At 41.2% G+C, this 25,147-nt stretch overlaps 1 protein-coding gene across 3 annotated transcripts; it reads right to left on the bottom strand.

Moving 5' to 3' along the window:
* Positions 1-673: 673 nt before the first annotated feature.
* On the bottom strand, positions 674-24,767 carry HSPA4L (heat shock protein family A (Hsp70) member 4 like). Of its 3 annotated transcripts, XM_039550493.1 has the most exons (20): positions 24,521-24,767; positions 21,094-21,151; positions 20,335-20,475; positions 19,300-19,422; positions 17,793-17,892; positions 16,777-16,910; positions 15,917-16,161; positions 15,755-15,831; positions 14,460-14,611; positions 13,857-13,963; positions 13,326-13,459; positions 11,897-12,099; positions 10,948-10,995; positions 9,753-9,854; positions 9,124-9,261; positions 8,654-8,779; positions 7,929-8,036; positions 6,853-6,972; positions 6,342-6,503; positions 674-5,895 (listed from the first exon to the last, which is right to left on the bottom strand). In XM_039550493.1, the coding sequence occupies exons 1-20, from the start codon at positions 24,625-24,627 to the stop codon at positions 5,701-5,703; spliced, it is 2,580 nt and encodes an 859-aa protein (XP_039406427.1). In that variant the 5' UTR covers positions 24,628-24,767; the 3' UTR covers positions 674-5,700. The 3 variants fall into 3 exon arrangements, with proteins under 3 accessions (XP_039406427.1, XP_039406428.1, XP_039406426.1); XM_039550494.1 differs by lacking the exon at positions 10,948-10,995; XM_039550492.1 differs by lacking the exon at positions 10,948-10,995 and having other exon boundaries at positions 9,753-9,872; positions 24,521-24,766.
* Positions 24,768-25,147: the final 380 nt, after the last annotated feature.

Here is a 25,147-nt window from a genome sequence, read left to right as displayed (position 1 = left end):
CCAAACCTGGCCTGTGAAATTAATATAGCTGAAACATTTCATTACTTACTGAGATCTAAGAATGCAAAGCCTGGAAGAAATGCAGACTGTGGGGAGCTTTTAAAGTGTACTGAGGAAGAAGGTTACAAAAATGTCGAATCAGGTTGTGTTTTGGTGCGTTTGTCTAGGTTATGCAGAATTCTACAGTCATTGCATCCTGGTGGAGGATGGAGCGATTCCCATTACACTGCTAGCACATAAAAAAATTCCTGGAGTAATCCCACAGCTTGCTGCTTTCCAGCTGCACCTCCTCATCTGCTCAGAGAACCAACAGTGCCCAAAGCCCTCAATTCCCCCCAGCAGTTCAAAACTACCTTGAACTTGTATGTTGCAGTAAGTCATTCATGAAAGATGAATTACTGGAAACTTGGGAATTTGTGCTCATCCAAAGGCAGAGATGCGATGGCAGCTGTGGAAATAACTGGAGCTCCCCAGAGGCAAAGCAGTGCTATGTTTGGGCTGCAGCAGCCTGGACAGAGAAGGGCGAGAGAAGCCACAGCAGGACAGGTGAGGCACTAAAACCGCCTCTATCTTACCTGTGGCCTTTTGGACAAACTGGCATTGTATCAACCCCTGACATCAGACAAAGCTGTTTTTAAGAATATTGATGCAAAAACGAGGTCGTGGGTGGTCATTTATGGTTCAAGTAGCGGTTTATATATTTATTATAATTATACACAACCTTGACAATCTATATTGCCATTCAAAAATAAATTGAAGTCTTGTCAATTTGCACACGATCTGTCACTACTGAGAATCCCATTTACATACATCGTAAACATTTTCCATACTTAAACACCGCTTTGAATTCTGACATTCCCATCTCTTCCCCCCTCAACCCGTGGAGATATGGTTATCGACTATGGAAAGAAACTTTTTCAACCACTGGAACATTCAGGGACTACCTTTTTTGATTAATTTAATTAAACTGTTACAACACTTGGTAGAGGTGGCGGGTGCATATAGCTCTTAACTGCATTTTTGTTTAAAATTATTCTTCATGGATTTCATTGCAATGACTCCTTGTTTTCATTGCTTGACGTATTTCCTTCTGACCAGGAAAGAATGAAACCAGGGTTTAATAGCTGTATCAAGTAAGTCACATCAAGCACATTCCTGGTTTAGTATTCTGCAGTGCCAACAGTCACATTTAGTTGTTTTCACTGTTATTTACGTATGTAGTAAATGGTTGAAGTCTTCAAATTTCAACTGTGGAGAATTACAAATTCAGCTAGGAGTCAGCCACCACACACTTTCTGTAGCTACTAAGAGCTTGTGTTTATACTCCAAGTGCTATCTTGGGAGTTTAAATTAAAATTTATGAGGCATTAACGCCTTCTGTTAAGCAACATGTTTTTTACCACCTCTTTTGACAGAGAGTTTCAGTGAGTTTTCGTCTCCTGGTGCCTGAAAGACGGGAAAGCTTAAGACTAGCAAAAGTGTAAGAGGCAACAGAATATTCCTCCATCCAATTAATAAACTCACAGCAATTAGTGGCAATTAATGTAAGCATCCTTAGAGCAGGCAAACCTTATACCAGCCCACAACTCAAGTTTGGGCATCTGAGCTTCACTTGAGAAGGGCTCACAGAAGTCAGTGTATTGAAGTATTACAGTGTGATTACACAGCAATGGAAGTCCCACTTTGAGGAATGAGGTTCATGATGGCACTGATCTGTGGGAATTGAATTCAGCCTCTTTTCCTACAGCAGTTGGGCAGGTGCTTTGAACCAGCAAGTGCAGCATGTTTGCAACATGGCCTCACGTCCTGGATGCTAACATTGGCTAACTGACAGGCATGGATAACCAGAGCTCTGAGAACTGTAGATTCCAAGTTTTGTTAAAGGTATTAATTTTTCACACTGGTGTCAAAAAATAATTGGGAAGAGAAGTCTCCGGCCAGCTCCTTGCTTGTTTCCTGAAATTACGCTTATATAATCCTTACAGGAAAACCCCCACTTAAATACCGAGTATTTGATAACCAAATCTGTAGCAAGCTGTAGGAGAGACTGGAGTTCAGCACACTGAGATGTTGGGAAATATTAAAGAATTTCAAATGTTGAAGATACAAAGAAATCTTATCAAATACAGACTGGATGCTTTACGTTAACAGCTCTCACTTGTATGTGGAAGAACCAAAACTTCCATCCCACACACCACAAGGTGTCCAGAATGCTGGAGCTGCACCCCAGACACTGCAGGTCCCCTCCTGTGCTGCCATGCCATGAAGGGCACCTTCCCCTTCACTCTGCCCCGGGGCCTTGGGAGGCAGACCAGGAATACAGCCTGGGGAATACAGGTCGGGTGCTTCCCACCTGCCTCTGAGCATTCAGGAGCCAGCTGCTCACTCCACGCTTTGCAAGCATGCCCCAAAGGCAGCATTTAAGCAGTGAAAGATCGACGCTGCCAGAAGCAAGCAAGGGAGAGGAGTCTTCATTCAAATTCAGACATGCAAAATCAAAAACTTCATTCAAAATCATGGGGTATTTTGTCATGAAGCAGCAGGTTAAAGAAAGAAGGCATAAAACCCTAACTTAAATGTTACAAATCTGTTTATGTTACATCTAAATGAAGTTCAAAGAAACTCCTTGGAGTCTAAAGTACCGTAATAAAAGAAGTGGAAAGGAACTCATGAAACTAAACTGAGTTCAGTAAAGAAAATTAAAACAAATTAATTTTGAAGTCCTTTCTTGAGCAAGCCCATTAATGCTCTGGACAGGAGAGAATGAGTCCTCTTTAAAGGAAAGAAGGAAGCACTCACTGGTAAAATGAAATAATGTACTTATGCTGGTTTGTAACTAAATCTTTACATGGGACTTTAGAACCTGATTTACAAACCTTTTTTTTTTAAACAAAACTACTGCCTTTACAAAGATAGTGTTGCTTCCTTTTTTTTTTGTGGGACATAGGGGACATTTTCAAACATGAGAAATGTATCTTGCCCTCAGCAGAAAGTTTCAAGCAAGACATTATCAACAAATACCTGCTTTTATAATATACAAGATGCAGAGTAACAGACCACTGCTGGTTCCCTAACAAAGCTTTATGTTGCAGAGACACTCATTCTGGTGATGTCAGGGTAGGCAAAGGGAACTTGCTTCTGAGTCTGACACACAAAACCTCAAGTTGTGCATAGTGTGTACTTAAAATCTGTACTGGTAAAATCTCCTCTTTTTAACAGAAAACAGATTACATAGGAACAAGTCATGTTTTAACGTGAACTTCGCTGTGGAAAGATCAACTCTGCCCTCCCAAATGGGACTCCTGACACGGACCTCAGAGCCAGCTTCTGTGGGCAGCATTCCTCTTCAGCAGGGATCTAGAGACAGACCAGATGCACAGCAAAAAAATCCCTAATCTAGTAAGAAAACTTGACTACAATTGTTTGTCTGAACCATATCTGCTGTTAAGCGTGCAGAATTTTTCTAGCCTTTATCCTAAGAATTGCCTCAAATAGCTGTAATGTAGTATTAAGCATCTGATGGCCACAAGCAGAAGACACTCTGTTCATGCACATGACCTTTTAGCTACTAGAGATTTCTGCTGTTTTGTGCTCTTCTGCCACAGGTACCAAGGAGTCTACCTAGACAAATTGTTGTGCAGCTGTATTTTAGGAAGCCAGTACTTGACAATGCTACTGATTACACTGCTGTGGTAAAAGCCATTAGGATATAAATGGTCTTAAAGCCTATGAGACCAAAGCCAACTCAGTCCTGAATGACTGAAAGGACAACTGATGCTGCAGTACAGTCACCCCCTCAGTGCCAGAGGTGTGACTACCGTGGCAGAACTCAAGACTGAGGTTGCAGAGGAGCTGCAGAGCAACTCTCCTCAAGGTCACTCAGTTTTTGTTCCAGGGCTTTAAACATGTAAACTTACAGTGTCAGACCACCTACACTGACTGCATGGAATAGGAACAGGAAGGAGAGCAAAGTACACACACCTCAGTGACTGGATGTCAGTCATGAAGATGCAATTCCAGCACTCGAACTAGTCTGGCAGGTTTATGCACAGCTGTAAATGATGCTTCCTTTTTCTGTGAAAATATGTGAGAAGTGAATTCACCTCTACCAGGGGTCATGAATTACTTTTTGTAGCATGAACAGTGGTAGAAGATGAAGGGCATGGCTGAAGATAAAATGGCTGCCAAAGCCAGAAACAAAGTTGTGATTCTTCACTTGTTTACAACAGCAACACCTCATATGGGAGAGCTGCTGCAGGAGTGCCTGATTAATATCTGAATTTGGTTCTGGGACAGAGTTCAAGTCACTGACGCTTTACACTGCAACTAATCTCAGCTTCTTATGCTGACTGGGTAAAGAAACCACTTTTCATAGTTAAGAGTAGCCCATTCCCACTCTGGTAACAGAAGAGGTGTTTGAAATCAATGGTGACTGGCTTTAGCAAGTGCTGCAGTACCTCAATGACTGACAGAGGCATTTGGAATGTATTTGGAACATACACTGGACTTTGACAACGTTTAAGACTTACCAAAGGCAACAGTGATTCTGCTGTGTAATACATTGTAGACACTTTCATTAGAGAGTAAATGACCAAAGCTAAGTGGTAAGCTATGCAAGCTCATCAAGTAGATTCCATCTTTGGGGCAATAATATCCAGTTTTTAAACTCTTTTGTTTTGATCCTTGACCAAAAGATTTATGGGCCAAGCATCAAGGCTTAAATAAGCTCTCAGCATTTCTTTCAAGTTTGCCCCAAAGAACATTTAAACAACCTCAAAATCAGTGTGGTGATACCCAGTTTGCACAGCACTGTTTCTGTTGTTTCTCCTCCCCGGGATGAGATATGATCAAGATGTAAATTGAATTCAAAACAAAAGAAGTGGAAATAGTTCCATGTGCAATAAGACATTTTCAAGGGAAAGCTATGCAGCAGGCCTTGCATGTTGTCCCCTTTCATCCTATTCTCCCCAGCATCACTGTGTCCTAAGTGCAGTAGGGTATGTACAGCAATGTGCACAGACCAGGAATTCCAGCACACGGCAGAGCCACGCTGCTGGAGCGGTTTGTCATGAAGACTGGTAGTGGTATGGGTACCTAAAAAACGCTTAAGCTCAAACTATTCAGTTCCTATGAAAAAGACCGTACAATTCTCATGGTACATCAACAAGATGGACTGGTATGCCAACTAACCTCTATTTTAATATTTAAATTATAACAATACAATAACTAGAAAAGGTCAGTGCTTCAAGTGACAGGTTTTGCCACTTCAATTCCAATATTTTTTCCAAAATAAAGATGCGATTAGATCTACACTTGAGCATCAGTAGTGCAATACAGTATCCTTTCCTGAATAAAGGAGCTGAGGTTTATCCACAATAAAAGCTTTAAATAAGGTAGATTGTTGCCATTTATATATCAATTCTGTATGTTTGATATAAAATATATTGGGAAAGCTTCAACTGACTTATACAATCTACATTTGGCTAAAGCTCCACATAAGCAGCATCAGTGGAAATGAACATCAGTGGAAATGAACATTATATTAAGGTGTACTTAATATAAAACACTTTCAAAACTACTCAGCAACAAATGACAGAAGGTTGGCTAAGAATAACTGAACATCTGAGGTGTGTACCAGACAAAAAGAATGGACCCTGTGGTTACTTGCACTATTTTAATGAAGTAAAAGAAATGCAAGATTTAGTCCACTTCCATCTCTCCGGGGGGTTTGGTCTGCTGAGGGTTGTCCTTTGCTGGTTCAGGTTTTGTTTCCGTAGCGCTCTGTCCATTCACTGGTCCATTGTGCTCCCCGTTGGCTTTGGACTGCCCATCACTAGGAGGTTCTATCTTCGGTTTGGGCTTGGATAGAATAGGATTACAGAAGCTATCCAATTCCTAGTTGTGACACAAGTGAGACAGCAAGGTCATTTGGTGGCTCGGCAACTGCACTCAACTAGAACATCTCTAATTTGTTTCTGGGCCATAATGGCCTGGAATTTCATTGTCAAGGACTAGACTTCTCTATTCTATCAAGGTTAGAAACTTCAAAAAAAGCCTTTCACTACCTGAGGAGCTTCTGATTTGTTACCAACTTGTATGACAATCCATTCTGTAGAAGCCTGGTGCCATAACTCAGGGTATTTTAAAAGGGCTTGTGCAGAGGGAGTACTGTACATCAAGAGCCCACACTGAAGAGTGCTAAAACTGCTGCTCCCTCTGTATAGATTTTTAAATAGCTTTAAAATCTCTGCAGATGTAATATTCTAGTTCAGATCTAGGCCAAAATCTGGTTCAGAAAAAACTGATTAGAATGCAACAAGTACAATGATTTTTTTTTTTACCTTAGATTTTGCTAGTATTTCTGCCACTTTGACAACTGGATCCTGAGTTAGACTTAGTTTGTTTTGGGCATTCATTTTGCTGTTCAACCAATTCATAGCCTCGTTAATGTATTTTTCAACTTTCTCCATCTCAGCAGGATCTAGGTGGTCGTATTTTTCATCCTAAGGAGAGAGACAGATACTTGTATCACCAATTAAAATATGCTGCTCCGCCAATTAAGTTAATCTTAGAAGTTACAGAAACACTGCTAACAGCTGTAAATTGAGAGATCCATTTCAAGTGGTACCAGCCACCATAAAAACACATAAATCTTTGATTTATGTTCTCATGAAGAAGCTCTTTTTTGCTAGCAATGCAAAACAGGTTTAAAGTTCTCAGGAGCAGAAGTACAACAGCCCTTCTAAAGCAGTGTTAAGATGTAACTTTATAGGACTTTTTTAAACACAAAAAACTCTACAGCCAAACTCAAAACACCTATAATCATTGAACAGCTAAATAATTTGGCTTTACCTTATTTTTGTATGCTTCTACTGCTTTCATAAGGAGCTGAATCTTCTTTCCCAGTTCATTTAGAACTTTTGGTCTCTCTTCGTGTTCCATGCATCTTTCCTGGATAGGCTGTCCAAATTTCTGGAGTAATAAGCACAAAGGTCTTTACAAAACATGTACTTCCTTTAGTCTGGTCTAAGAATACAATGCAGCATGGGAAGGAAGGCTGCCTGAAACTCCTTTTCTCACCCACCCAAAGAGCTAAGTCTTTGAATATTGCTTTAGTACAACAACCAAAAAACCAGACGTTTAAACACAGGAATAGTGACTGTCCTTAATAGGCTGGTATTTTGCAGTTTTCTGCAAAAAGAGCATTTGGAACAGAAACAGTCAGGCTTTAATGGATGCTTTAATTTTCAAGTAGTTCATCTGAAAACTTCTGATTTTATCCACTGTTTGCTTTTTCCTTTTCTTGAATACTGGTATCCAGGCAGTTGCCTGGATCTACACTGCTGTTTCCATCAGTTATCCCTCCCCCAGAGGAAATCTGACTGGAGAGTAAACAGCTGGAGCCCAAGGACTAGAGACATACTTCAACGTGAAGGTAGTAATTCATCACAACTCATATCTCCCCCATCAGATCATTAAAATCTGAAGCATTTAGGGGGTGTTTGTCATTAATAATCAAATTATACAATGGAAGCTACTGTTAAAGCACTCCAGAGCCTTTATTGTTGGATATTAGAGCCAAAAATTGGTCTTCCAATACATCTATAGAAGACCACTGAGAACAGGAAAACCAGAATATATATTCTGGAGTGCAATTCTCATTACCCAGGAGCAGTCAAGCTACTCAAAAGCCTCTTTCAGACTGTAAGTCTGACAGAAAATTCCCATAGCAATTAAATCTATTATCATGAGTGACAGTCTGCTTCATTTCAACCATTTTCAAATTAAGAGCACAACTCATATTAAAAGAAAGTGCACCTCTAGTTCTAAGTATTATGTTCATTTCGTAACTGAACGTGCACAACCTGAACACCCCCCGCCCCAAACATACAAGAATGATTTTTCTAGAAAACAACTTAAAACCTTACTTTTAATTCCTGAAGCTTATCCATGTATACTTGTTTTGGCTGGTCCTCTCCATCTTCATAAAGCCAGTTTTCTGTGTCCTCCAACATCAAGGTCAGCTTGTTTGAATCCTACCAAGCAAGTTATGGACAGTCCAGTTCAAAAGGGAATACATCAAATGGGACTTCTCTCCCTGGCACAAACCCACCCTACTCAAAAAAGGACTGCTTCATCAGCTTAAAATATTCAAAGTGACAGCAAAGGAAAACAGTAATTAACAGACTTCAAAGCCAAGATTTAAAGAGTGACGAGAGGCAGGACAGCCCTGCTCCTGTGATTTGCAGGTGAAGTTTACCAGAGTTATAAAATCAGTCCTGAGGCTATTTAAGACAGCCCATGCACCTCTTAAAGAGTCTTCCATATTCTCAGTTCGTTTTCTTTTTATTCCTACCCACTCATGCCATTCAGAAGCTCGTGGTGATCTGTCCTACTTTCCTATGCTGACCATAGGGTTTTTACTTTCTGCCTGCATCCCCGATCCTTCCTTGCCACTGAGGAAATTCTCAGGCAATAAAGAGCTCTGCAAGTCAAATGTCAGGTGTAAGCATTAACTTGAGCTTCACTGCTGTGAAGTCAAACCATCTCTTACTCCAAACTAGTCCAAGAGACCGCTGCAGCCTCCACAGAACACACACTCAAAAGTTGTAAATACAAAGGAACTTTTCTGAAACATATAGGCAAGTCTAACCTCTTCAGTGATAAACTTCTCAAAGACTCCACACAGTTTGTCTCTGAATTCATACACATATTCTTCAACAGCATTCTTAGCATCATTTCGTTCTTTCTCAAGCTTGTCTTGCATCATCATCTTCCCCTAGGGTCGAGAAAGGCATACTTAAAACTGAAAGCATTTTAACTGTCAGGCTTAGTGACTACTCTTGAAACTGTACCAGAGAACTTGGCAGAGGCCTGATAATTCACAATTACTGATAAAAATGTTCACCTCTGTGTAAGTCATCACTACAAGCACAAGCAGAATGGGCTAAGTTAAATCTAGTGAAATTGAGTCATTTCACCAAAAACCCCAACCAAAACAAAACCTCTTACAATTAAGGGCAAACCCCTGAAGAATTCTAAATTATGTAAGTCAATGGTTGCAAATATTTTTAGTTACTTATTTACAGTGACATTGAATGGTCATTTGTTCATGCTGCTCACCTCATTTTCTATATAGGAATTGATCAGATCTTGTCCCAGCTGCCTATAGAGGCTTGCCTGTATAGGGAGGTCAATACTCTTAACTTTTGTTTTAGCCTTTGGCTGGGGTGGTTGATCTTGCTTTTCTCCAGAAGCAGCCTATGAAGAGAGAGACACTACTAAGAAACTGCCAGGAATACAAATATTACTACCTTTATGCTAAAAAAGAGAGGCAAATGAAACTAGTTAAGACAGCTACAAATTAATCTTATGTGAATTAGCACCTAATTATTCCTCTGTATTCAAAATCACTGCCACCTTCGTTTTGAATGAAACAGGTGAAATTTAACTTCTTTAAAGAGCTGTTAAGAAAACTTGTTCAAAAGCTCAAAGCACTGCATATTATTCTACACAATGTTTCCTAATCTCCCTAAATTACATCACCATTACAAAACCAGGTTAAACAACAGACACCTACTTCAAAGTCTTAATCATGCTAAGTTGAAAATGGAAGTGCTATGGCAGGATTCCTCACTTGAACCATTTCAATACAGCTCTCCTCTAAATACAGTCCCATGTTTTGCAAATTGTAAAATCAGTAAGTGTGAGAATACTGGGCGAAAAATGTCGAATCAATACCGAATACAAACCTTTGTTTCAGTTCCAGCATTTTCTGTTTCCTCATCTGCTTGGTTCTGTTGTTCAGCTTGACTTTTCTGCACACCTTCTTCTTGATCAACCTGCATTTTATCCTGCCGAGAGTTACATAACTGAATGCAAAGGTTTGCTGTAAGATTTAGGACTGATTATCAATTACAGTAGATCACAGACAACATACGAACTTCAGCATCAATCTTAAAATTTTTGCTTCACCGTGTTTAAACAGGCATTTTGATGTAGTGTTTGTATTTATATCTTTCAAGTTAAATGAAAATTCGACTCTGCTGCTCAATGTTGCTCTCCGTCCCCATTACATAATTACACTGAGCCTTGTGAATACTCACTTTAACTGGAAACAAATACATATAAAATGAAATCAAAGAACATTCTAGCAACACACCACCAACACAGGCAACAACAATGGGTTCTCTATGGAACAGCCAGAACTTTGACCTCCTATCATTTTTGACCTAAACTTTAAAGTTTGCAACCCAAAGCAGAAGTAATTTAATCATTGCAATTATCACTTGTATCAATAAAAATTAGCTGTAGTAGTAGTAACCTCTTGGGAGTGCAACTATCTTCCCTCCTTGCCACCCAAAATAAAGACAGCCTCACTTAAATTTATCAGTAAGTTTATCACCTATGCCTTATTCCAAATTTAACAATCTGAAAGTCTGTTGAATTACTAGTGCAGATCACTTGGTTTAAGGATTACAACTCCATGTCATCACCGAAAAACACTTTAAATGACACAGTAATGGGTAAGTCTGAAGTTTTCAGGATGATCCTAATACTCAGAGATCCAGAGCCTTAATAACTAACGAGTGGCAGCCAAAGCGTGAAAGGTCCGAGACTGCCTCCATTACAAGGAATTAATATTTCTGGATTCACAAACTACATATGCAGGTAAAGTAATTTACTACTAGTTCTGCAAAATGAAAAAAGTTATCTGAGGATTTCAAACTCTAACACAGGTGCCTATGTTGCCGTTTAAAGCGGAAAAAAAGAAGGCTACTTTTACCAAATTTGAAGTTTTGCCACTTCAGAATAGAAAAAGTAAAATGTAAATCCTCATTTTACTGTTCTTACTGTTCACACAGAAAAGCCAACAACTGGGAGGAACTGCTTTGCCTACAGAAAATAGCTAGAGAGGGGAAAATAGGACACATTTACACCACAAACCTCCTCCTCAGAGTCGATGGTATCATCCTCAATACTGAAAGGTAATTGCTGACAAGCACCATTGTAAAACAGAAGATGTGTTAGATGAATGAAGTGCTGCAAATGGAAAGTCTGAGCAGGGAAGCAGCTACTCACACTGAACTCAGCACACTCCTAGTAAGCTCCACATGCCTCTTACACTAAATGCCAGCTCTAGCACTTCCAACCTTTGCTCACTTGATTACAAAGCCACAGATGGAGCACTTGCCCACAAGGAACTGCATCATGCTCAGCATTTCAAATATGCTCACATTCCTGGAAAGCAGCGTAGTATTTAAGAAGTTGGCTATATCAATTATGTAATGCTAGTTGTGTAACCATTTGCTCTAATTCCTGTAGGATATCCAACTAAAGTGGGAGAAGCTAAGGCCAAATCTTAGGAGAAAGGCTGCTGGGGCCAGCGCTGCTACTGCTGTTTCCAGCTCCAAAGGGTTCCCTGGCATCCAGTTCTCAACTATGCACTGCCAAGGGGTACAGCTGCACCTCACAGGGAGCTACTCTCGGGAGACAGTGAAGTTTTCCATATATAAATAAATAACATGTGTTTTTTACTCACTGAAAACAGTTTGTGAGGAAAAGCAAACCTCTAGAATTAATCTGTCAAGAGATCTCATTAAATATGCTGCCATTGACTAGCAACACTAGATAATGCTAAGAGTAGTAGAGAGATGATAAAGAACAATGAAAAAATTAACTAATTTTTTTAGAATCTGTTTTTCCATTCATTTTTCTTAGTGCCACACTTCACCAGTACTTTAGTAATCAACATGAAGAAATGTGTTACACAAGTGAAGAAGCAATTTAAGGGTGGAGAAGCAGTAACTGTCAGAAGCGAAACACAGTGACTTAACCTGCAATTATCGGCTCTGTTGTCAGAATGACAGTGGAGATATTTACAAGCTTTACATACCAGCTCTTCATCTCTGCCTTGGCTCTTACTTGATGACTCAGTGTCCATGGGTGTGTCATTGTGATCCCCCTCTAAGCTCTGCTTCTCTATGATGGACGCGTTGGCCACGCTGAACAGGCCGTGGATATTGACGCGCACTTTCACCTTCACCTTGGAGTTGTCACCATCGTGCTGGGGACCTACGTTCTGAATAGTGAAACGCCCTTGGAAACAACAGAGGTGACTTTAATTGTTGTCCCAAAAAGCAGAGAAAGAGGAAAAAAAAGCCAAACACATTCCACATTCCTTTAAGGGTGTTAATTTAAACAGTGACTTCATGTAACTGAAACTATTTGGAAACTTTCTACTTAGCTGACAATCCTACGATGTAAGCTGCAGGTAGATAAACTAAAAGCTGGTTCCCCAATTATTATCAGTTCACTGATAATTAGTAAGATGTTTTTGCTTTATCTGTATTTCATAAAGAAACAAGACAGTACTTTACTAGGTGTTCTACTTCTCTGTTGCCTTCTGTAACCATCACACTAGAGAAACTACTCTGATTAATCTCAAATGGTTTCTTTTGTACACGTAACTCAAACTTCACACTGAAAACTAAAATGTTAACAGAGAGAAAAGATTCTGTTTGAATTTGGTAACATGGCTGCACTACAGCTTTTGGAGAATGAACAGTGCTTAGCACGGTTTCTGAAAGCAGTGGGGTTGATACTTATTTTGCAACTTGCTGAAAATTTAAGTGTAGATGATGTGCACATGTAAAGGAGAATGTTTCTTCCTCAAGACCACAGACTTCTTGCATAGACAGCCCAACAGACAGCACCAAGTTTGTATCTGATTCATAAATCAGTGAATAAAATTATGAATTAAAGACCCCAAGGAGTCTACTAATAACTGCAAGTAAGGTAGCATTAGCTACCAAGAAACTTATTTGTACCATCTAATTCCTTAGACTCTACTACAGATGCTTAAATTGAGGAAACACCTATCTTTTATATTCTCAGATTAACAGAAAAAGACATGACAGATAGCACTAGACAAGTTATCTGTCCAGACAGGCAACAGCTCCTTTGATCCAATTGCTTTGAAAAATCGAAGCTAGCAGGCACATAAGATCCCTATCAATTTTATAGAGACTGAAAGAACCAGACAATAGAGCACTAAACTCTTTGTGCCTCTTTCTTTTGAAGCATTCAGAAACTGTAAAGATAGACAGAAGGAAGAATGCAGAATTTTTTTTACAAACTGTCAGAGATGTCAATATGGTTTGATCACTACATTTAAACCAACAAGCCTGTGCTGAGCCTTTCTAAAGGGCCTAAGCTTTTCTGTAAGCTAGAAAATATGGAAGTAACATATCTTACAAGAAAGGAGAACCCCCTTTTCCTGTATCAGTGGGAGTTAGGGATGGGGTTTTTATTCGTGTCCTTACCTATTCTGGAATCAGGATAAGGCACTTCTTGTGGATGGGTATAGTAAGCTTCCAAATCAAAAGGCTCCTTCTTGTGGAAAGTAATTACTTTTGAGAATGGAGCAGCATGGTTCTTACTGAAGACTTCACACTCACTAAAGCAATAAAACATTAAGTACCATTAAACCTCTAAGTTCACAGATAATCAAAGTCAAGGTATGTTAAAGATCAGCAGCCCTGCTAACCAAGCAACAATCATGTAGTTTAAGTCAGTTTTTAACAAGAGTTGGAGGTTGAAGGTCTCTCGGTGTCAAAGCATTTTATGTCACACTTACTAAGAACTAGGCAACTTCACTCCAACATTTTAATTACTTGTATCTCCAGTTGTTAAGCAGTAACTGGAACCCAAAAGGTAAAATGCAAAAGAAGAAAATTGAAATTTCAAGTGTTCAAGTGCATGACAGCTTCAAAGCCTGAGGCCTGTTTTTTTCCACAGCTCAACACTTTTCTTTATATCCAAACACACTGTTTTATAGGCACTGTACAACTTACCCTGTTCCTTCTTCATAAGATGATTTCCATCTCAATGTTATAGAGTAAGGAACAACATCTGTGATGGAAAACTCACGCACTTTAAAAGCTGGAGAAAGAATTGCACACTAGGAAAAAAAAAAGACCGAAGTTTTATTATGTTCATATGTTCAGCATAGTCAAATAAATAGCAAGTACAAGAATTAAGACTTATGATATAGGTCATATGGAGGTTCTGCTTATCACAGAATTCTTTTTTTTAACAGAAACTTCCTGCAGTTAATTAAACTGAACCATTTAAGTAACAGATGTTACTTCCTCAGTGATTTTCAGTAAAGATACCCAGCAAAGGTTCCCAGTGACTACACAGAAGTGGAACAGCAGAATTTGGGTCCTCAAATTTAACAGGTCTCTAACAAGCCCATCCTTCTAACATGACACAGCAGCAAATTAATGAATGCAACAGACTGGTTTCTGACATGGTCACTGTCATGAATTAGCTAAAGAGCAAGTAACCCTCCATATCTTGTTTCAGCTGTAGTACCTTCTGCTTGTGGTTAGCTGTATTTCATTAGTACATGATGTTAAAGAAGCGATACTAAAGTTTTATTTCAGAAACTATACCTGCAAGGCACAGCCTCTTGCAACAGCTTCATCAGCATTTAGCGTGGTGCTTATCTCTTTACAGAAAAAGTTAGAGATCTGTTCCTTCACTGCTGGAATTCTAGTAGCCCCACCTACTATTTCTATACTGTAGATATCTTCACGCTGAAGTTCTAGAAAAGAGAGTGCATGCCCTTAAGTTATCATCAAGATATCAAAAAGCTATCTTTGGACAAAAAAAAAAAAGGAAAAAAGAGAAAAGTTCTCTTATTATCTAGACACTGTGACAATAAATATATTTCATGGCTGACACGATCTTTGTAACTTTTTGTCCCTCCTGTAGGCTACAAAGTTTTCTAGTTGCATAAACGTGGGAAATGCAGAAGCCAAGCATCAATGAAAACAGCTGTTCTTTAAAGTGTGTTGTCCATGTGCATCCCCTTTCTGCTGTGCATGAACTCCAGAAGGGTGAAATTCGGTCTTCTGCACTACTGGACAATACCTGAACTCTCCCAAACAAAACCAACAAAACGAAACCCAAGTAGATCTCATTTTATGTCTGGCTTAATTTTGCTTGCCAAAAGAGAAAACCTTTTAGGTCAGTATATCTAATAAATAGCAGATTGTACTTGAAGGTTAACTTTTTAATTCTGAAATCAGGGTATGTGTATGAAGTCATCTCAAACAACTGTCAGTCCATGAACAGCTCTGCTCAGCAGTTACTCAGGTTTTTATTTCCCGTACCCGCTATCTAGCCAAGCCAGGTGATCAGCAGAGTTCTTCCCTCTCTTTTAGGTGAAGCTGCTGGAACTGGGGGTAAAACCCTTCCTAGTAAAGTCTAATTCTCTCCTTTACACTACATTAGGCAAAAAAAAAAAAAAAAGTTACTTTGTTATTTGCACATGCTTTAGGTAATTCATTTTAAGAATATACTGCCGAATTACCAGGTCAGTGAGGACATGTAAGTATCACATGGAACAGGCTGGCCAGAAGGTTGCAGTAAAGTGTAATATCTTTTACCATCATCATTTTGCTTTGGTTGTTTTGTGCTTTTTTAATAAATTCAGAGTCCCAACCTTTTCCATGACACAGGGTGAACGAGGGTCAATAATCAAGGTTGCAGAGTAGCATGTGCACTAAATGAGGTGGGAATGGTATCATGCATTCATGGCAAGCATATGAATGGAACTTACATTTAACTTTTCAGTATTTAGCTTTGCAATTCTAATAAATACAAAAATACATTGAAAAGTTAATCATTAAAGAGATCAAGAATGACTGGATTACTAGCAGTACCTCAAGTTACTTCTACTTACTGGCTTGATCCATGGCTGCTCTTAGAGGAGGCTCCACTCTGGCCAGAAGGGCAGCACACAGCTGCTCGAACTGAGCTCTGCAGGGCAGGGAGAGTGTTTGGTGTTACCGAGCTGCTCAGAGACCACAAACCCCTGCCCCTCAGTGGCAACAGCAGCCAGTACCTGTTCATCTTACTGGAGACATCCAGGTCATTCATGAAGCACTCGATGTTGAGTGGAAGGTCAGACGCATTCGCACTCATCAGCTTCTTGAGCTTCTCACATTCCTGATACAATCGCAGCAGTGCTCGGGGATTCTCTTTTACATTCAGTTTGTATTTTGTCCTAAATTCTTCAGAGAAGTAATCTACCAAAGCCTCATCAAAATTCCTACCACCTACGAAAGGGTCAAAGGTCGTGGCCAAGACCTGGCAGGAGTCAAAGAACGAGATCAGAAGTTATCAGACATTGCTTGTTCTGTGTCATTTACTCAGTGCAGCAAGAGGTGCCACAGGTGACATTTGGCTACCAGAGACAGGTCCACAAAAGCATTCAGCCATTAGTAGGTCACAGGCAGAAGTCTCCAAACCAGGAAGCACAAAGACTGCTCAGTTTTACTTCACATCCTACTGGATTTAGACTTTGAACTGTCATGGATGGCACAAAAGAACCCCAACATCTCGGAGCGACTAAGACAGCTCAAGAATTTCCCACGAGCGAGTCAGCTGCACATCTACAACACTTAGGAGGCTCCCTGAATATGCAAATATTTCAGGGATATAACATGACACAAAAACTCTGCAGCATGCTTAATTATCAAGCACTTTCCAAAACACACTTTAGGATGCTTCACTTCTGCATTTTACAAAAACTGACTTGCTGAGATAGCTAAAATTTAACAGAGAGGTTTTGTATTCTACTTGTATTTGTCTTTAAAAAATACTTTCTACAGACCTTTTTTTTTAGAAAAACTAATCTTTCCACAGAGCACTACTTTGAGTTTTAAATACTTCAGGCTTTTAATGTATGACTTGAAAGATTACCTTCAGTTTTCCCTTGTTAAAAGCACAGATGGAAACCTGATATGCAGAATGCCCCATATCTACAAAGACCACATTTCTTGGCTTCTCTTCCAAGGCTGGCAGATCTTGCTTGTATATTCCATAGGCTAATGCAACTGGAAAACACCAACCCATGGAAGGTGAGGGGAAGCCACACACAGCTGCAGACCACACATTGAAAGCACTACCAAGAGACAGACACTACCCACGTTCACCCTTTCTAAACACCTTCATAACTCTATTCAAATGCCACAAACACGTTGAGAACACATTTTTCATTGACAAGAGGAAAAGAGATGTCAAGTGAAGGTTTAGCACTAATAAAGACTCACCCTGTATTTCAGTTGTGCTTGTACCCAAATTAACACTACGCAATTTGTGAAACTGCACAGATTGAGACTCTCCCTTGAATTGCCTTACTTTCAGCATTTTTTACCTTAGCTTTGCAAAATTCAAGCATGCCCAAGAAATAAAGAAATGTTTTGGAAGACTAATTTACTCCGATCTAAGATTTCACTGCCAGCACTCACTTGGAAAGCTGCCTGAGACTTTCTAAAAGCAAAGAGAATCAAGAAAAATAAAAATTACTGATTTAAGCACCTCCAACTTTAGTTCCCATGAAGTGTTACGTACTTCTATGCTCTACCCTAGAATTCACCAAAACCACAGAAGAGGAAAGTAAATTACTTTATAGAAACAGTTGTGCCATTGCTACAGCTGACAGGACTGCCACAACTTTAAGCACAGATCCCAGGTTTATTTCCAAAGCTATTCCCAAGTGTGACTGTGTTCAGGTTAGCAAACCCCAGCTCTCACTGTGCCTCCTGAATGCTGCACACCACCCCACTGCTGTGTTTCCAGTTCCCAAGCTGGATTGGGCAGTACTAGCCTGGACAGCTCTCTCCCAAGCTCCTAATTGTGTAACAGCAGTGTGTCATCACCCTCACATTCAACAGCCTGAATGGCCTTAAAGGACAAAAAAATTTCCAGCCCTTTACCTGCTGTAGTCTCATTCATCAGCTTCAGACAATTTAATCCTGCAATCTGTGCAGCTGCCATTACAGACCTTCTTTCAGCATCAGTGAAGAAACTAGGGACCTGTTTCCAAAAATAATGACATAGGATATTACGGGATATGGATTTTTTAATTTAAAGAAATTAGACTTGCCCATCAAGCTACCCTATAAATGTCATTACCACAAGAAACTGTTATAAGCTACCCTCAAATTAATAAGGCAGCCTGAATAAAATAAATAGCTAGGTAATTTATTTTAGTGCATATTTTAATTAAAAGTTCAGAATATGACAAAAATGAAGTGGCATCCAGGGTTGTCTTAAATAAAGCAGATTTTAACACACACCAAAAAAAATATCCTGAAAATGCTTTTTCAGATTCTTCTGATGAGTCATCTTAAAATCTTCACCAGTTTCTGGAAACATTTGTGCAGGACAAAGTCAACCCAACAAATATTCACACATAGCCTCAAAGTAAGTCAATGGCAGAAACAATGCAGCAATGCTGGAATTAAACTTGAAGCTGTATCCATTTTTCAGATATCACTTTCACCAGTTCCAGCTTACAGTGTGCTACAAGGTTCAGTGCCACCAAAAATAGCCACAGCACAATCAGAGCCCATTTAGGATCTGGATGCAATCACTTGGCACCTCTTCAGCAGATGGAGAGCTCCATTCACTTTGTGTTTTGTTGGCTACCACTGTGGGGCATTGCCAGGGATCCCTGTGTGTGGGAGGTATTCTCCCAGTATCTTTGTATGCCATAAGGAAGAAAAGAAAAACATCAAAGCAGATTTCTAACAGCTGAAGTACACAGCTTTCCAGTTCCCATGTCTCCCTCTGACAGAGAAGGGGTAACTGCAATCCTTCATGCTCAAACTTCTCACCAGGGCCAGTAAACAAAGACCATGTGAAAAGCAGACACAAGACTTTGTATCAGGAACAAAACATCTTCAAGCTCCACCCTTACCCCGTGGGTAAGGACACCAGCTAAAAAAACATGAGCAAACCAACCAAATAAAAAGTCAACTAGTTTGGGCTTGTCAAATTATCAGCATGACCCTCAGAGCCCTAAGTTCAGGCGATTCAACTGCACTACAACAGTGCTCAGCCATGTAACAAAGAAATTTAACACGAATGTAGGAAGGCTCTTTGGAAGCAAGGAGGATATGTTTGCCCCTAGGACAGCTCCCATTTGGAACAAACTGCAGTAATCAGAAATACTGCATGTAGCCCTTGGAGACAGACAGACTGGACCAGCTTAAGTATTATGTTCTTTCTGAAAACCCACTCTTGGTTTAACGACTTCTTCATCTCCGCACACGTGCTTCGAGAAGGATTCTCATTTGGAAAACCTGTAACAAAGGCCCATTTTTGGGGATATGATTTCTATCCACTACTTGTACCACTTACCATTGCACCATGGTATAATAAATGGTCCTAGCTTGCATAAAGCTGTCTATGGATTGCAATAATTATATCACAACTTACTGAAATCACACAGTCAGCCACTGGTTTCTTCAAAGCACTTTCCGAAGTCTCCTTCAGTTTGGCCAGCAACATTCCTGTGATCTGTTCCACTGCAAACAGTCTCTCCTCATCCAGGTACCTCACCTGAAACACAGCATTGGGATTCTGTGATCAATCATCTCAACTTTGCTCTCAAGATGTGCCATTTGGACTTTATTTGACATGTTGAGCATTGAGACCCATTTAACACCAGGCTCTAGACACAAGCAACTCCCTATCAATTGATTTGTGCTTACTGCAACAAATCTTGAACAGTTCAGATTGGGTTTTTTTTGTGGGAAGATTAACACCTCAGTTATCCCAAGGGACTATTCACAATGATACGGTATTTCTGTATTTTTTAAATTTAAAAAACAACAACAAAAAAGCACATTACACATAGGATCACTTTGTCCTATAACACAAGCTAAAAATACAAGTTTTGGAGCAAACCCAAGGAACATCTGCTTCTTGCAACAGTCACTCAGGAGCAGGGAAGGAGGGAGGGAAGGTGTAAACGAGGCAATTCCAACAGTCCTGCCCTGCTCAGGGAACACAGTTGAGTCCTCAGCCTTCATGGGAGGTTGTGGGTCCCAAATTTCTAACAAGCTACCATTTCTCCAGCAATCCCAAGCACTCCTGCCATTTCGTTTGGAAGCAAATTAAAAGTAATTTCTTCAAATTTCATATTCAGAGCGTTATATTGTTTTCCTGACACTTAGTCTCTGAATGTCTGATGGGAACTAATAATCTCACACTGTAATTATACAGATTTGAAGGTAAATCTAGTAAGGTGAAGTGAAAAGTTACTAATGTGACTATGGAAACTAGTATGATTGATGAGAAACCTCAATGGACTTCTTGGAGAAAGTACAGGACTTATGTAGAGACACAGGGATGTCACAGGAATGTATTTAATTTTCTTAAGGAAAATGTAAGTGACCACACAGGAAGTGACAAAGCCCCAAAGTGCTCATCCCTACCACTGGAGAGATTCCACCCAAAGCTCTCACTCACCTTTACTCCAACAGAGCCATTTGGCATCTTCTGAAGTTCATAGGGAAGTTTGGCCCTCTCAGCTTGTATGTAAGGATCTTCAAATGCTCTTCCATGGAGTTTTTTGAAACCATGTACCGCATTTTTTACATTTGTGATGATCTGTGGCAAAGATATTTTCATTACCCATGAAACTCTGATAAAGAGGACTGTGCAGAAAGGCATTTCTTATGTTGGGCTTAACGCACACACTGACCACTGTCAAGCCCCACACATTCGCTGGGAAGCAAAGTGTGAGGAAAGAGAAAGAATCATCTAGTTTTTAATCTATGGCCTCTATTAAAAAAATTCAAATGTACTTCTCTCTGTAACATCTATCAACTTGCTGCCATCGATTTTCACTGTACTTTTTATTTTAAAGGAGCTTTCTTTTACAGCATGCAATATCTAAGATCCTGTATTGTTGCAGTGGCTGCCTGCAGGAACTAATGAAGCTATTACCTACATTAACCTTAAATGAACCTTCAACAAATTAAGACATTTCCCTTCCTTTTGAAGTTCTCCTCTAGTTCAGATCCCATCTGGATGTAAAGCCTCCCCACACCTATTCTCTCATCAGTGTTTTAACCTAGTTATTTTCAGGACAAGCTTCTAACTAAAGAAAGGATGAAAACAAATCCCAACAAACACAGTATGTAAGCTATCAGAAGAAACTACTCCAGGACAATATTCTCCAAGATGAACTTGTTTACTAGCCTAAAAAGTTTTTGATCCATTTACCTGGCTCTTTGCTGCATTCCCAATAGCTCGGGTCTTGGATCCTAAAGATATACATGCTCTAAAAAAAAAAAAAAAATTCAGCTGTAAAAAAAAACATTGTAAAATAGTTCCATGGTACTTTAGAACACTCACAAGAATTCAAGCAGCCGAACATGGATGTGTTAAGTAACAGCACTACTGGATGACACACCAGAATCTGAAGCAGAATTCTAGTTATTTTGTTCTTTGTAAACTAGTTTAGAAACAGCAAGCAATTTCAACTGTTGTCATTCTAATTGCAAAAAAAGCTTGTATGTTCTACAGATCTTATCATGAAGGAAAGGCACTGATAGTTACTTCTGGGTCACAGGTAAAAACATAAGATTTAATTCAAACCCCTGAACTTTAGCAGTCAGGTTCTCTCGACTCAACAACTCTTGAGTCAGACAGGGACACATTTTCACTCTAAGAGCTCTTAGCAACAATCCTAAGACAACAATTAAAGAGCCCACAAACCATCTAAGCCCACCGGAGCTGAACAAGCTGTTAAGTGCATCCACTACTGAGGACTAGCAGGCACATGCCGCAAACAGGCAGAAGGGGAGAGATCTGGGGACAGCTCCCACGCACCCAGGGCTTGGGAAGCTCTACTGAAATCCACAGCTCCTTGCAGCTTCTTGGATCAGCAAAGGCTGCCTCAGGTTCCAGCCACCATCTGGTCCCTCATCACTGCCTTGGGAAATGTTCTTTTTTTTTTTTTCCTGGAAGTTACTAACACCACACCTTTGTATCACAGACCTGAAATACAACGCCTGCCTAAAAGGCAAGCGATCTGGCTACAACCATTCAGGAGTAAGCAACAGAGGAACGCAGATTTCACACAGCTCAAATGCAATCGTTGATGAATATATAAAGGTCACTCTAGCAGATTGCTTCCTGCTTTCTCTCCATCACTGAGGGCACAGCAATTTGATAGTATTTTCTAGCAACCTCTTCTCTCTGACATCCAAAACCTTCTCCGGATTTAACTGCTGCATACACACGAAGCATTACCCTACATTTTCAAACACGTAGTTCAGCCTCCACAAACAACTTTTACAATTTTTGATGTCACAACACTACAGTTGCCAATTACTCTTCGTGATAATTAAGGAAAGTCGGATAAATGAGCAATTTCCAAAGTAAGTAAACGCTTACACACCAATGCTATTGCATCACATCTTCTCAGTGCAGGAATCTGCCTCTGCCGACAGAGAGCATTACTTGTACATTACCACATGCACAGCACGAAGCACCAACTCAGAGCCACCACAGCTCCTGCCAGGGTTTACTTCAATTACTCACTTCCAGCATAGAGGGATGGATGGTTTCTTCCTCCCTCCGCTGAGAAGCAGAGATGTCAAAAAAATACATGTGCCCTCCTTGGCTTCAAACCATTCAGTAGTTTCCAAGATTCCTTATTACATCATCTTAATTACAGCGAGTGATCACATTAATTACACCTGGTCTGAAGTAACTTATGAGCTATCAACAACTGTCTTGTTTTTCCACAAAACCACAGTGGTGAGGCAAAGCACCTGAAAGGGCCATTTGCCATGAGTTTAACGTGCCAGAAGCGCTGGAAATGTGCTCAACAGATCTGCTGAAGTTCCCAGTTCAGGAGAAGTCAAGTGTCAGTAAACTTTCAAAGAGATACAGGGCCAAAAGCCAGGAAACATCCAAGTTCTACTGAAATGCATGGCTTATTGACAGAACATTTTTCCTTTTTTTGTAAAGTATTTGTGCTAAAGCTTCCGGTATGATACATGGTTTTACAAACACTGACAATCCCAAGCACTGGATTATAGGATGTAGTTAACTAAAAGCTAATTCAAGTCCTTGCACGATGTGAGCACCTCTATAGGAACATTTAAATAAGAGGCTCATTTACTGTGTTGCTATGTACAGTAAGAGAAGTTTTGATTTAAGAATTGGATCTGTCTGCACCACTCAAATCCCACTTGAAGTAAAGATTTAGCTACTATGATAAACTTACATAACAGTAATGAACCTGTTACATTTCCCTTTACCTTTGTTTGGTTTGTCTCAAGACAATAATATTAGAAAAGACATTCCTCAAATTCTCCTGTATTACTACATTTTGAGACAGAAAAGGCCAAGGAAAATACTACTTTAAGTGTGACAGCTACTGTCTTTAAGTACATGTGCACTCCAGATGCTGTAATTGCTAACTTAACCTATTTCATAATCATTTTGCAAGTATCTTGAAAGTACAGTTAATCAGACAGTACTGTGAAAAACATTAAATGCAGGTAAGCCTACCTGCAAAGAACACACTCCAAAAATAGCTAAGAATTGGAAATGCTCTTCGTCACAAGGAGGAAGGAAACTGCAGCTGCCTGAGGATTCTCTGGGCAACAATTTCATGGGATACTTTGCATTTGAAAGGCCACAGAATTTCAGTTCTTCACTGCATATCTAGTACAAGAGGATAATTACGCCCCGAGAGTTAATATGAGAAATATATTTTTCTAAATAGTAAAAAACTTTAAAGAGTATTCCCACTAAAACAGACGCCATGCATTTTGGCCATCAACTTCTTTGCGCTTTTAAAATACAACTTTTTAGAAAGCAAACCTACACCTACATTTTTCCAGGATCAGGGCAGCAGTGCCGGAGTTACTACAGAGTCTCTCACAGCAGAAACAGCTTTCTCTGTTGGCTACAAGTCGCTTTGTAAAAAGGAAAGCACCATCCAGCCCCCGATTTTTATGAGTTTTACACGAATTCCTGAATCCTCCTTCAAAATTATGCACAGATGGAGCTGTAAAAATCTTAGACGTATCCCATAGAAACAGAGAAGCAAAATCTCCACCTACTCTTGCGTCTCCCATCATCACGGACGTTGCCCACTGCCCCCCCTCCCCCCCCCGCGCCTTCCTCGCCAGACCTCGGTATTCCAGGGCCAGCAGATGCGGTGCAAGTAAGAACAGGTTTAAGGAGAGGGAACTAACTCATCGCGCCGCTTCCCTGCTGAATCAACCTCCTCCTCCTCCTCCTCGCCAGTCTCGCTACCACTCATGTAATTGTTAATGGAAACGCTCCCAGCCCTGGCAGCCGTTCCAGAGTTGGGGAAACACATGCACTCCACGGAGATCTCTGGCTACCCCAAACCAAAGCGCTGCAAAGACAGGAATACGCCGTGCCCGTGGAGCCGCGCGGCTCCTCCAGCAGCACGGCGCGGGATTTCAAGGACACGCACCGCCAGGAGCCGGGACGCACACAGAAATACGAGTGTTTCCCCAGCACACGCACTCCCGGGAAGGAGCACTTCTCCCGGCTCCCGGCTCGGCCGGCACAGCCGCGGGCGCCGGGGCGGGAGGGGGATCCCGCGGGGGAAGGCGCGGGGCAGCCCCCGGCGGGCGGGGCCCGGCGCGCCGGTACTCACGGGGTGCAGCGGTCGCTGTACTCGTTGGCGATGGTCTCGATGCCGCCGCTGCGCGCCACGCCGATGTAGCAGTTGAGGAAGCCGAGGTCGATGCCGACCACAGACATGGCTGCGCCCGGTGCTCCGCGCGCGCCGCGGGAACTGGGACTGGGACTGGAACTGGGACCGGCCGCGGCTCCGCGCCCGCCGCTCCCCCACTGCGGAGCGCCAGCACCAACCGGCAGCGGGCCCGCCGTGCGCAGGCGCCGCCGGCGGGAGCCCGCCCGGCCCCGGCGCCGCCTCGGCTCTTTCCGGCAGGGCTCGGGCGGCGCTGCCCTTCCAGAAGGATCTGGAACGGGAGGGATGCGGGCAAGCGGGGAGGGAGCAGCCCCGCCCAGAGCGCCGCCCCGCGCCCGCGTCAGCGCTGCGGAGGGACCGCCCCGCACGACTTAAAGGGTCCGGGGAGCGCGGCTGTCGCTCCTGTCACTGCCACATGGGCCGAGTTAATGGGATTATAGCGATCCGGAGCAATTAGTGCGGAGCGGCGATCGGGGCCATTAGCACAGCCGTGCTTGGAGTGAGCCGCCACGGACCTGCCAAGAGGAGGGGGCAGACCCCGGCTCCTGGAGCAGATGGAACCGGAGAACC

The sequence above is a fragment of the Corvus cornix genome, chromosome 4, assembly GCF_000738735.6.
Source record: "Corvus cornix cornix isolate S_Up_H32 chromosome 4, ASM73873v5, whole genome shotgun sequence".
Classification (NCBI taxonomy): Eukaryota; Metazoa; Chordata; class Aves; order Passeriformes; family Corvidae; genus Corvus; species Corvus cornix.
The sequence above is the reverse complement of the archived record's forward strand: the minus strand, read 5'-3'. Positions and strand labels throughout refer to the sequence as shown.

Coding starts and splice junctions, on each gene's coding strand:
- HSPA4L (XM_039550493.1), bottom strand. CDS start 24,627: ATGTCTGTGGTCGGCATCGACCTCGGCTTCCTCAACTGCTACATCGGC. Junction 19,423..20,334: donor ATGGCTCTGTTGGAGTAAAG/GTGAGTGAGAGC, acceptor GCTGTGTTTCAG/GTGAGGTACCTGGATGAGGA. Junction 15,832..15,916: donor GTCTCCAGTAAGATGAACAG/GTACTGGCTGCT, acceptor CCTGCCCTGCAG/AGCTCAGTTCGAGCAGCTGT.